This window comes from Pelodiscus sinensis, chromosome 4 (genome assembly GCF_052426305.1).
Source record: "Pelodiscus sinensis isolate ZL-2025 chromosome 4, ASM5242630v1, whole genome shotgun sequence".
In the NCBI taxonomy this organism is placed as follows: Eukaryota; Metazoa; Chordata; order Testudines; family Trionychidae; genus Pelodiscus; species Pelodiscus sinensis.
The window spans coordinates 108,293,019-108,305,725 of record NC_143055.1 but is presented as its reverse complement, the minus strand read 5'-3'; the positions used below and the strand labels follow the sequence as shown (position 1 = coordinate 108,305,725).

At 38.8% G+C, this 12,707-nt stretch overlaps 1 protein-coding gene across 3 annotated transcripts in view; it reads left to right on the top strand.

Annotated features, from left to right (window-relative positions):
• The window catches only part of SGMS2 (sphingomyelin synthase 2), a 62,637-nt gene extending 52,956 nt beyond the window's left edge, over positions 1–9,681 (top strand). For all 3 annotated transcript variants that reach the window (XM_006119299.5, XM_075929704.2, XM_006119300.5), the window contains 3 exons: positions 886–1,039; positions 7,651–7,817; positions 8,545–9,681. In XM_006119299.5, coding sequence (XP_006119361.1) covers positions 886–1,039; positions 7,651–7,817; positions 8,545–8,748 — 525 coding nt within the window. In that variant the 3' untranslated portion in view covers positions 8,749–9,681. The remainder of the gene's footprint in view (positions 1–885; positions 1,040–7,650; positions 7,818–8,544) is intronic.
• Positions 9,682–12,707: the final 3,026 nt, after the last annotated feature.

The following is a 12,707-nucleotide window of genomic DNA, read 5'->3' as shown; positions in this document are numbered from 1 at the left end:
CTACTCCCGCAGCACTCAGTAGAACTTGTATCTTAAATTTCACATTTTCTGATTTATTTTTTAATGTCAATATTCATTCCATTCCTGAATTGCTGGGATTAAAATTGGACATATGGCAACTGAAGACCAAATGTATCCTACCATCTGTCACAGAAAAATATTAGAGCCACTCAGGAGACTGCTTTGGAGGAACACAATTTTTCACTAGCAATTCAGTTAGATGAATTTTTCAGAGCTACTCTAATGATGGGGGCTGAGAGAGGCATATTCATTCTTGATGTATTTGCTTTGTCTTAATTAGAATTAAACCAGGAATTAACTTGGTTGAGGAATATATATTGAAATGACTCTGGCACACTCAAGAGCTGTGCAAAAATCGGTTGGTTGGTTTTGCAGCATGTGAATTATTTTCTTAAGTTTTTGATTTTTGGTGAATTCATGTCTCTCTTCCTCCTCCCCTTTCCACATAACCAAGCACGCAAGAAGTTAATCTTGGTGAAAAGTGATAGGAAAGTGACAGTGTGCACAGTATCCGTAAGAAGTTTCAAATAAATTTGGGATGATTTATAAAGTCTACAAACATGTCAGCAAACCTAGGCTGACTTCTGACTATTTACGTCCCAAATATCACATGGCTTGAAGTCTTGATTTGTGACCATTTTGCTTCACTCTGGACAAAGAATGAATGATTTGCATATATTGCTTTGCAGGGTTGTTTTCTAGTAAACCATGCTGTTGTCTTTGAAAAATATATAGACAAAGAAGATTCAGATGTTTAGTAGATAGAGCTTTTTATTTATTTATTTTTAAGCTCAGGTTTATTTGGCATAAACTTTTTGATCAAACATATATTCATTATCTTGATTTTTGTTTCTCATTTTCCAGTTGAATGGAGATTCTCAGGCTAAAGTACAGAGGATCCTACGATTGATTTCTGGTGGTGGTCTGTCTATAACTGGATCTCACATCCTGTGTGGAGACTTCCTATTTAGCGGTCATACAGTAGTTCTAACGCTCACCTACCTGTTTATCAAGGAATGTAAGTTACAATATTTAAATGCAGTTGCATTGCTGATGCTTGTGTTATAAGAGGAGTACTTAAACTAAAACCACTTTGTTGCATTTGTACTTGTTTTAGTTTTTACAACATAAAATAAATTGAAAAACTTTTATTCCAAAGTTTGACAAAATTCACTTGTTCCTCCCAGTGGGTGGCTTCTAGAGTGGGTCTGCCATGGTTGTATGTGGTATGTATACTATCCTAGGATGTGTGTGGAGCATCAGAGCTTTTAGCAGACATCTGTGCATTTTTGGAAGACTGATGATGCAAGAGGGGGATAATGAAGGTAAGACTGAAAAAGGGGCTATATCAGCTAGGTGAACAAAGTGAAGGCAAAAGACCACGTTGGCTTAATCGGGAGATCTTGCATGATCTAAAAATCAAAAAGGACTCCTATAAAAAGTGGAGACTAGATCAAATTACAAAGGATGAATATAAGGCAACAACACATGTATGCAGGAGGCAAGATTAGAAAAGCAAAGACACAAGCTAATCTAGGCAAATACAACTTACATGGGGCTACTATCAGGTAGGTGCATAACTAGCTGGATAACAATTTTCAGACTAGTTATTAATGGTTCACAGCCATGTTGGAAGGAATAACAATTGAGGTTCTACAGGGGTCTGTTTTGGGTCCGGTTCAATTCAATATCTTCATCAATGATTTAGATGCTGGCATATAGAGTACACTTATTAAGTTTGCACAGGATACCAAACTGGGAGGGGTTACAAATCATAGAATCATAGAATAATAGGACTGGAAGGGACCTCGAGAGGTCATCGAGTCCACCCCCCGCAGTCAAGGCAGGATCAAGCTCCGTCTACACCATCCCTGACAGATGTCTATCTAACCTGTTCTTAAATATCTCCAGAGAGGGAGATTCCACCACCTCCCTTGGCAATTTATTCCAATATTTGACCACCCTGACAGTTAGGAATTTTTTCCTAATGTCCAATCTAAACCTCCCCTGCTGCACTTTAAGCCCATTACTCCTTGTCCTGTCCTCAGAAACCAAGAGGAACAAATTTTCTCCTTCCTCCTTGTGACACCAGTGCTTTGGAGTATAGGGTTATAATAAATAGGAACAAACAATCTGTTTCACACATACAGAATGGGAAGTGACTGTCTAGGAAGGAGTACTGCAGAAAGGAATCTAGGGGTTATAGTGGAGCACAACTAAATGAGTAAACTGTGACATTATTGCAAAAAAAGCAAACAAGATTCTGGGATGCATTAACAGGAGAGACATGAGACGTCATTCCTCCACTCCACTCTGTACTGATTAGGCCTAATTTGGAGTATTGTGTCCAGTTCTGGACACCGCATTTCAAGAAAGATGTGGACAAATTGGAGAAGGTCTAGAGAAGAGCAACAAAAATGATTCAAGGTCTAGAAAACATGAGCTATGAGGTAAGGCTAAAGGAATTGGGCTTGTTTAGTTTGGAAAGGAGAAGACTAAAAGGGGACAGGATAGCAGTTTTCAGGTGTCTAAAAGAGTGTCACAGGGAAAACGGGGGGGAAATTGTTCTCTTTGGCATCGGATAGGACAGGAAGCAATGGGGTTAAACTACAGCAAAGGGGGTTTAGGTTGGATATTAGGAATAACTTCCTGTCAGGGTGGTTTAAAAACTAGAATATATTCCCTAGGGAGGTTGTGAAATCTCCATCACTGGAGATATTTAAGAGCAGGTTAGACAGACACCTGTCAGGGATGTGATAGACCTTGCTTGGTCCTACCATGAGGGCAGGAGGCTGAACTTGATGATGATCTCTTGAGGTCCCTTTCCGTTCTAGTATTCTGTGATTATTGTCTTAGAATCATGGAGTACTAGAACTGGAAGGAACCTTGAAAGGTCATCAAGTCAAGTCCCTTGCACTCCTGGCAAGACCAAGCACCATTTAGACTATCCTTGAGAGGTGTTTGTCTACAGTGTAAGGATGTTAAATTGCAGTTAATTGGCTAGTCGAGTAGTTGATGGAATTTCCATTGATTACTCGACTAGTGGATAGATACTTCCGCATTCCTCAACTGACCCCAGGCTCCACGGCACTGCCCCTTTGAATGCCGCTGCATAGCTGATCCCAGGCTCAGCTGTGCAGCGCTGCCCTTTTGAAACACCAAGGCGGTGTTTTTAAGGGGCAGCCCCATGGAGCCCGGGGTCATGTAGGGACTCCCCAGCTGATCCCCGGCTCAGCTGTGTGGCACTGCTGCTTTGAAGTACCCCTTCCTCCCCCTGCCCTGCACTTTTGCTGCCACTATCTGACAGACAGCAAGAGTGGGGTGGGGGAGTGACTAGTTGACTGATATCTCATAAGTATTTGCTTGTTGGATAGTCAACTAGTCCTTAACATCCTTACTATTGTAGGGTCTTAAATATCTAATGATGGAGATTTCACAATCTCCCTATGCAATTTATTCTAGTGTTTTACCACCCTGACAAGAAGCTTTTTTCCTAATGTCCAATCTGAACCTCCCTTGCTGCAATTGAATCCCATTGTTTCTTGTCCTGTCAACGGAGAATAATTCTTCTCCATCCTCCTTGTAACAACCTTTTAGGCTTTAAACAATCTGATATATAATATCGTAATCCCCTTTGGGAGGGGATTATGTAACCGCCTTTAGGATCTTATCACTTCTGTTTGAGATATTCAGCAAATTAATACTTGAGTTTTTTATGAGAAAGAGAGAAAGAGAGAGGACTCCCCTTTCTGCAATGGGAGTCGCACCTGCTTATCCCATTGCTGAATATGGTGCTCAGTTTTGGCTTTCACAATGGAGGATACTTTCCTGAGAGGCTGGATTTTTGACAGACCATTGTAAAATGAGGTTATTAGAAAGTAAGCTTGAGTGGCTTCTGGAGACTCACAGTATGAGTTTCAAGATGATGTAATTGAGGGCTAGACTCTAAGGCTATGCTGTAATACTCAGCGTGAACCTTAATAATTTTGGCTATTTGTTTGGACCAGGAGTGTGCAGATTCCGGCTTGTGGGCCAGATCCGGTCTGCAGAGTTAGTGCCTGAAGGACTCCCACCTTGATGTTTACTTGTGCCTCCACAGGTATTGGAGAATCACAGCTCTGGAGCAGCGGGAATCAGCATTCTGGTCCACGATGCTTCCCGCCACTCTCATTGGCCACAAATGGTAATTCACAGCCAACCAGAGCCTGTGCTCACCTGTGGAGGCTAGGTGAACATAGCAGTGGTGGCCCACCAGGGACTAATACTACAACCTGCCATTTTTTTGTATTGCCTATCTCTGGTTTGAACACATACCAGTGCAGTAGCATTTCCTTTTCAAATCATGGCATGGCACGTCTAAAATTACGGTATGTCTTCACTATGCAATCTTAATTAACAAGATTGCGTTGGCACAAACTTGTCACTAAAAGTAAGTGTGTGTGTGTGTGTGTGTGTGTGTGTGTGTGTACACACTGTTGGCCATTTTATTGACAAAAAATACTTCTGCATCCAAAGAGTAAGTTTCGCTTTGTCAGCAGGAAGAGCGCTCTTCCCGACAAAGCAGTGTTCACTCATGCACTTTGAATGAAAAAGTTTTGGTGAGGTGAGGAGGAAAGGTGTATTTTAAGCACTTGTGAACAACAAGTTTTGTTAAATGCAAGTGTAGACGGCCTTAGAATTTGACTTTCTTTGCTGATTTCCTGAGCACTTTGGTTAAGGCAGTGGTCCCCAACACGGTGCCTGCAGGTGCCATGGCGCCCACCGGGGCACTTATGTGCACCTGCCTAGTGACCAGGGCCAGCCTGAGCCATTTTTGTGCCCGGGCGCACGGCACATGTGTGGCCACCACCCCCGGATGTATGCGCGGCTCCTGCCCCGGGCGCCCGGCAGCCCCGAAAGGTTGGGGACCACTAAGGATATTAAATAATTTAATGAAGTCTATTTTCAGTGCATAGGTAAAGATTTAAAACGTTTTTTCTTGTCACAAAAAAGCATCCCATCACTTGATGATGAGGCCAACAATGTTGTTTATCAATCTAAAGAAAGACCTTTCCAACAGAGAACTTCCATGTGGACATAAGACTTATTCCTTTAAACGAGAAAGAGAATTTGAGGCTTTGTCTGTACTGACGATTGAACAACAACTTTTGCCTGTCACAGGTGCTTTAACTACCCTTGCGTCGTCCTCCCCCACCAAAAGACAAAAGATTTGCCACAGTGAATGGCAAGTGTAACCAGTGCATTGTCGGCAGAAGAGCGTTCCTGCTGACAATGCAAATACCGCTTATTGGTGGTGGAAGTATTATTCTGTCTGCAGAAGTGCTGACAAACAGTGTTAACATTGCCTGTCTACACTACACAGCTATTAGTGACACAGTCAAAGTCTTTGTTCTATGAAATTTCCTGGCATTGTATTGTATGTAATTAATCAAAACTGGTAGAACAGATGGCAGTCAGCCTAATGTTCCATGAGTAGATGGCAATTTGATTTCCTGCTTTCTGTGCTATTAATTTTGTATGTGTGTGTGCTATCACAGCTTAAAAGTGGTCATTTAAATCTTCTACTATAATATATGCCACAGGCAAGAGGTATTTAATTCTCTTCTTTTTAAAGATTTCTAGTACAGTAGATTTCTGGTACAAATATCTGTAAATAGCATGGCAAGGGTAGGGGAGAATAATAACAACCAGACTGTACCTATAATAAGCTCTGTAAATGCTGCCTAAGAATTGGCCATGTATCCCTTCTGACTTCCGATGTACAGAGCAGTCTGATTACAAAGCAGAGGAAGTGCATAATTTACCCATTTGTATTTCCTGTATAATTAGGGAAATTTAGTTTTCTAAGCAAGAGCATATATTCTATCATTGTTTTCTATTAGAGGTTACTTGCAGTATGCTCTGTTTGTCTCTTTGATCAAGCGTGTTTCTTAAAAGAAACATTTGTATATTTCTAGGTGTCATTTTTTTTCCTCCCTCCCCTGCTCCTTCCCCTCTCTCATCTTTGGCTCTTGTCAGTGCATTTCAGTCATAAGCAGGAAATATCATGGGAGCTTTTTCCTGGCTCCAGGCTTGTTTCTCTCTGAATGGTGTAAGATATTCTAGGGAGTATCAGTTCTGTCTGGAGTCTGCTTACTTAGCTAGATGATAGGATGTGATTCCAAATCCTGATCCGCAAATCAGGTGGGGTTGGACTCAGCCTTAGCAATTTTGGGAGGCTTCTATGATGTAGTTTTTCAGTTTGCCCCCCCCCCCTTTTTTTTTGTTTTTTTTTTTTGAAACATAACTGAGTCCTGACTCTAGTGATGTAGCAGGTAATGAGATGCACTGAGCCCAGCCTCTTTGGACAAGATCACGGATATAGTCTTTAGTATGCCCCAAACCTAACACTCAATTTACATAGAAGTGGGATGGGAATCTTGGAGTGAGGATACCATCAGCCTCCTGCTCCAGTAGAAGTGGACCCCAGTTGCCTGTCATGATGTCCATGACTGCCAACATCAAAAACATTTTTCAGGAAAAGTTCCAGCTAAACTGCTAGACTTCCAGCTGCATGTTACAACTTAGTCTAGTCCTCAGTTCCATAATCTTGAAACAAATACTGTGAGCCTCCAGAAGCCACTCAAGTCTACTTTAGCACTTTCATAAACACTAACAAATAATAATCACAATGCTCTTTCCTGTGTGGCATACCAGCCCCTTTTGAGTGGTCAGGATATAACAGAAAAGTTATTTCACTTGACTAATACCACAGATAGTGTGAGAACGGAAATTAGAAGCCAGAAGTTCTCATGCCTACTTCTTTAGGTCAGGTTATTCTAGACCTACAGAAGGGCAGTGTAAGGTAGGCACTCCAGCTACATAGATAACATAGCTGGAGTCAACAGACCTGAAGCAGAGCATGGCGCCGTCTTTACAGTTGAAGGTCAGTGAGAGCAAACACATCTGGCATCTTCCCTTCTGGCACTGACCAGGGGTGCCCTCAGCATTCTATTGAGCAGGTCTTTACTAAACCCTCTAAATTTGAATGCCAGAAGATTGATCTCCAGCGTGGCAAGTGGAGGTATGGCCTTAGAATAGACTCTCTGATTCCTCTTGTGGCCAGAAGCCATTTTGGATATTAAGCTAAAGAGCAGTCTCAGTTGATGGCAGCTGGATCTGGGTGGCATCTTGCAGTTAACATCCTCAATAGGAACTTGGACAGCACCACCCACCCCCAACTGAGAATTGGTCTTGGCTCCTCTCTCCACAGCATGGTAGAAACACTATGTATTAGATGATTTAGGGAAAATCATAGTGGAAAACTTTGAGTCCTAGTGGTCAGCTTTTGTCCTTTCTCTGATAATGTGGACTAAAAGCCATTTTAAAAATGAAAACTTAGATTAGTCATAACCTTCATAAATCTCTCCGCTAAAGGTCTGTGTGTGCTAGTGGCCATATTTCAGCAGATGCATCAATAAGCTCTCATAGCTGTTCAAAATGCATTTTTACTGAAGCAGATCTCTCCTCTCTCTCTCCTCTCTCTTTTTTTTTTATATATATACCCATACACATCACATACGTTCAGATTAAACTGCTAAAGTTAAGCTTGGATATTTATAGAAATATATCATTCTTTCCTATTGACAGACTCGCCTCGCCATTACTGGTGGTATCACTTGATCTGCTGGTTGATGAGTGCCACTGGTATAATCTGTATTCTTGTTGCCCATGAACACTACACTGTGGATGTTATTGTTGCTTATTATATCACCACAAGACTCTTCTGGTGGTACCATTCAATGGCTAATGAAAAGGTGAGTGCCTGGGTATTGGAGGAGAGGGGCAATATGTGTAAACAACTATAAACCCAATAATGGCCTCTCCTTGTAAATACCACACAAGTCATAGTGGTTTAAAATTAGTAAACTAAATCTGGGGCAAATTGTTTTTTCTGAAAAAAAAATGGAAGCACACGTTTATCGTTAAAATTAAGTATATACTTCGGTGCTTTCCTAAATGCAATTAATTTATAATTTCTAGCATTCATATGTTTTTAAAATCTTTATCACTTATTTGTAATTTCTGTTTTAGATAGCTAAGCCACACCATTTTTAAATTTGAACAGTAGCTGCTAATGTTTTAGAGATCTTAAATTATCCAGCTTTTTAAAACATTTCAGTTACATTTCGTGCATGCAGGAACAAATTGAACAAAGATTGACTGACTATATTCTGTGTGTTTAAAAAAAAATTCATTTTGTTGGCTGTAAATATACTTATTTTCAAATTGAATCTCCCCCCCCCCCTTTTTTTTTTACCATGTCACAAAATAAAGTGTTCGGTTCTCATTATGCTACTTGTGATATGGAATACACAAGCTAATTTTTCTTTCCAGGTTAAATAAACCTACTATTTATAGAATTTCATTCAGATATACTGTAATTGTCTCTCTCTCTCTTATTTATGATTCAGCTAATGTGATGGGTTATGCTGTCTAAACTTGTTAATTTTTTTTTCTGCTCTCCTTTTCTCCCCAATATAGAACTTGAAGGTCTCTTCCCAGACTAATTTTCTCTCTCGAGCATGGTGGTATCCAATATTTTATTTTTTTGAGAAGAATGTACAAAGCTCAGTTCCTTGCTGCTTCTCATGGCCAATATCGTGGCCTTCCAGCTGCTTCAAATCTTCATGCAAAAAATATTCACGGGTTCAGAAGACAGGAGAGGATAATGAAAAATCCACCTGAAAGAAAGCTGAAGAAAGAAAAGAAAGAGTCTGCTTTGTATTTTACCAAAAGATTAATGCTATAACCAAAGTTCTTAAAAGGACTAGATTGTAAGGGAATAAGTGGACTAAATTCTTGTGCAATTGATTGGAAAGACAATTGTAGACAAAATATTACATCTCTTGATATGTTTTCTAGTCATCACATTGTACAGAGCTATTCCACTTTTCAGTACTAGGAGAGCACTTCAGATTGGGTTTTTCCCTGAGAGGAAAAATGCAGGACTGGTTTACTTATGAGATTGAGGTGCCAATGAACACACCCATTCTTTTAATTATTAATTAATTTTTTCATCCACAAAATGTCATCATTTCTGAAGTTTAAGGGCAAAAGCATACTAAAATTTAGAGTTACAGTATCTTTCTAGAATAGTATACAAAGAGTCGAACAATAGTGGGAAGTGGTTGACCGTATTTTTCTTGCTAATGAAGGTAAGTCTTATGATTAAGCCAGAGGTGAGTCTTTGACATTTTGTGCTCTATGGGAATGAATGTAATATGACCCTGAAGTGTTGCCACTTCCCATATACTTTACCATATACCAATTTTTACATTTTGTATTGGTAATTTTATATTTAAAAAAAAAACCTTCAAAAAAGAACCCTAAAAATGAATAGCTGTTGTGCTATCTAATGGCATTACAAATTAGAAATATTAGCTACTAACATCTTTGGAGCTCTACAAGCATGGAAATGTTTTTATTTTTAAAACATATACCTATGTAAGAAGAAGAAAATTTATTTCAAAGTCTAAATATTTAATGGCAAGTTAGCCTGAGTCTGTATGTATTATGTGTATATAGCTATGTAATGCATATAGGTATATATACATACTTTTGTGTATTCACACACATTAACCAATACTAGATAAATAAAAGAAAGCTGAGTATAAAGTATTACTGTAAGCAAAACTGTCAATGATTTCCTTCACCTGCTTGAGGACTGCAGGGTCAGGTCCTAAATGGTAAATGTAAAAATCAAATATTTTAAAAGTTTAGTTACTGTTTCTTGTTGACACTATATAAACCTTGTGCTAGACAGCCTGATGTTATGCATTTATAGGTGTGGTGTGTGGGGGGGGGAGGGGGTTTAAACCTTTGGCACACATCTGTGACTCATAAACAGGTCCAAGGTGAATACACTCCAACAGCAACACTTCTTCCACCTTTACCTAACAATATTTATTATAAAATGGTGCTGTCAGATGACTGGCCCATTATTTCTGCCTATCAGGACTCTTTTGTCCAATCAAAGTATCTACATAAGTATGTTGGTTTAGAATGTGGCAATACACAACTTTCTTAGAGTGCAATGGAATTGCAGATTTGCAGTCAACCTGGTCATATTGTTCTTGAGAGAGCAAAGTGGATACTTGGCTCCCCAAAGTTTAACAGTTAAATTTGTCCTATATTTTTTTTCTCGGTTACTTAAGTATTTAATTTCAAAACCTTCAGTAAAAACTGATAGCAAAAGAAATTGTCATTAATACCCAAATTAACGTGTGCAACTTGAGGGAAAATTTGCTCTTATTTTAAGGAAGTCTTGACAAATGTGAACACTAAAAAGAAAATTAAATGACACTCACTTTAAAAAAAAATCCAATTAGAAGAATTGCTGCAAATAAAATACAAAATATAGTACTCGGATCTGATTTTGTTTTTCAGTTCACAGGGCTAATTAGTAAGTAATCTGAACACCAAAAAATTTTAACTTGCACTTGAGAATATTTTTGTGCATGATACACACAATACAAATCTTGTGCATTATATAAAAGCATAATACAATAAACAGCATTTCTTACACTGTATCCTGGTAAAACATACCCAAGTAATAATATCAAAGCTCTTTTTAAAATAATTTTAAAGATTTTATTTCTCGCTGAAAATATTTAACATCATGCTGGGTAGCTTGATGATGTGTAATATGGACACAATGTTCATGTTTTGTTGCTGACAGAACTTTAGTGGCTCAAACTGAAACCAAAGTGTTTCCTCAGGGCATATCTACGTGGGAGTGCTAAAGTGCTACATCGGTTGCGTAGCTTAAGTCAAAATAGCTTATTTTGGCTTATTGTGCTGTCTACACAGCAGGACACCCGAGAAATATCACGCTTCTTCCGACTTCCCTTACTCTTTGTAAAATGAGGGTTACAGGAGTCTGAGTAAGAAGTCCTCCAGCTTGCCGCCATTTTGCTTTTATGTCAAAATAATGGCTTGAATTGTAGACACAGACTGTTATTTTGAAATAATGTCAGTTATTCCAAAATAACATTGCTGTGTAGATACACTCTCAGTTATTAGCTAACCAGTCTTCTTAGTATAATATCAGCCTTTGCAGATCCCCATATTGTATTTCTTGTTTGAGTTCATTCTACATGGACCACGGTGTCTTTGAAGACAAACCACAGACTACCGGGCTATAGTTTAACTCACGTTTTAGTTGAACCACTTCTAATAGCAATTTCTATGGAGAGAAATGTGGGTGAACTACAACCAGCTTCAAGATAAGCACTGTGAAACTGTAGACTGAGCTTTCTAGGAAGGATCAGAAACTGCTTTTCACTTGGTAGCCTGTTAGGCCAATGAATAATGCATCCATTGATAGCCTAGATAGATTACAAGAAGTTTCATTGAGACATTTAGAAGAGTATTTAGCTAATGACTGACCTATAGAGTACATAAAGTGGTCTGCTCAAAACTAATATCCTTATTCAGTACAATTTGAGGTCCCACTCTAGAGAGAGAACTAAAATTGTGAGAATAGCTTAAAATCAGTTGTAGTTTTAGATTAGTTCTGCTAAGCGCTCAAATTCCCTTTATTCCCATATATCAACAGAAATTGAGACTCCTATACTTGCACTTGATCAATAAAATTTGTTGTTCACAGGTGCTTAAATTAAAACCCCACCACAAATGACAATCTTGCCATGGCAAATGCATGTGGATACACTGCTTTGTTGGCAAGAGCATCCTCACAGCGTTTACACATGCCGACTTTGCAACAAGGCTGTGTCCACTAAAAGCAGCACAGTGTAGTAGACATCTCAAAGTTTCTTCATATTGACAAAAGAACATAATAGATTTATTGTATCTTTTTTTAAAAAAATACTCTCCTCATTCAGAAACATTAAAGCTTAAATCTGCATAAGAATGCAGATTTACATCCTTACATATTTACATAATTTAATGAGCCTAATGAGCCTATTCTTTATAACCACATGGCTCTAACAAATCAGATATAGACCACAGTACACAGGAACATGACCTTAAAGAACTAATAGTGATTGTGATAAGTGGTGACCTATAAAGCAAAATTTCAAGACAGGAAGAAATGGAGTAAAGTGGATACTATCCAAAAATAAAAAAGCTAATCTGGAATTCATTCATAAGCCTTCACTGGATTGAGTGCAGGCTTTTAATCCTGCTGCCTTGTTATATAGATCTCATTTTTATGTAATGTATCAAACTTTTCTTTAAATACTGTCTATATTTGCTGCTGTGCCAGGAGACAGAGAATCATAGTTCAGATGCAGTTTCTTAGATCCAAATTCTGCCCTTTTGAAGAAAGCATGGATGGGCCTTTTTGAAATCAGAGGAAGTTCCATATGCGCTTCTTCCACCTTACTGAAGACGCAGGAGCTGCTGAGTCCTTGACACTTCTGAAATCCAGGTCTTCGCCCATGTGCCTAATTGGATTTAGAAACGTAAATTGGGCACCTATATTAAAAAATCTTAGCCTTGGTCGTTATTTAAAAGGGCAATATGACAGCAGTATGCTCACTCTGGCTTGCATCAGATCTGTCACAAGAGCAAATAAACGGCCTTGTTCAACCACTTCAGATATTATCTCTATGGTGTGTCCTTAATGACCTCTGGTGGCTATAAATGGTATGTGTTCAATAACATTCTCTGACTTTCAAATT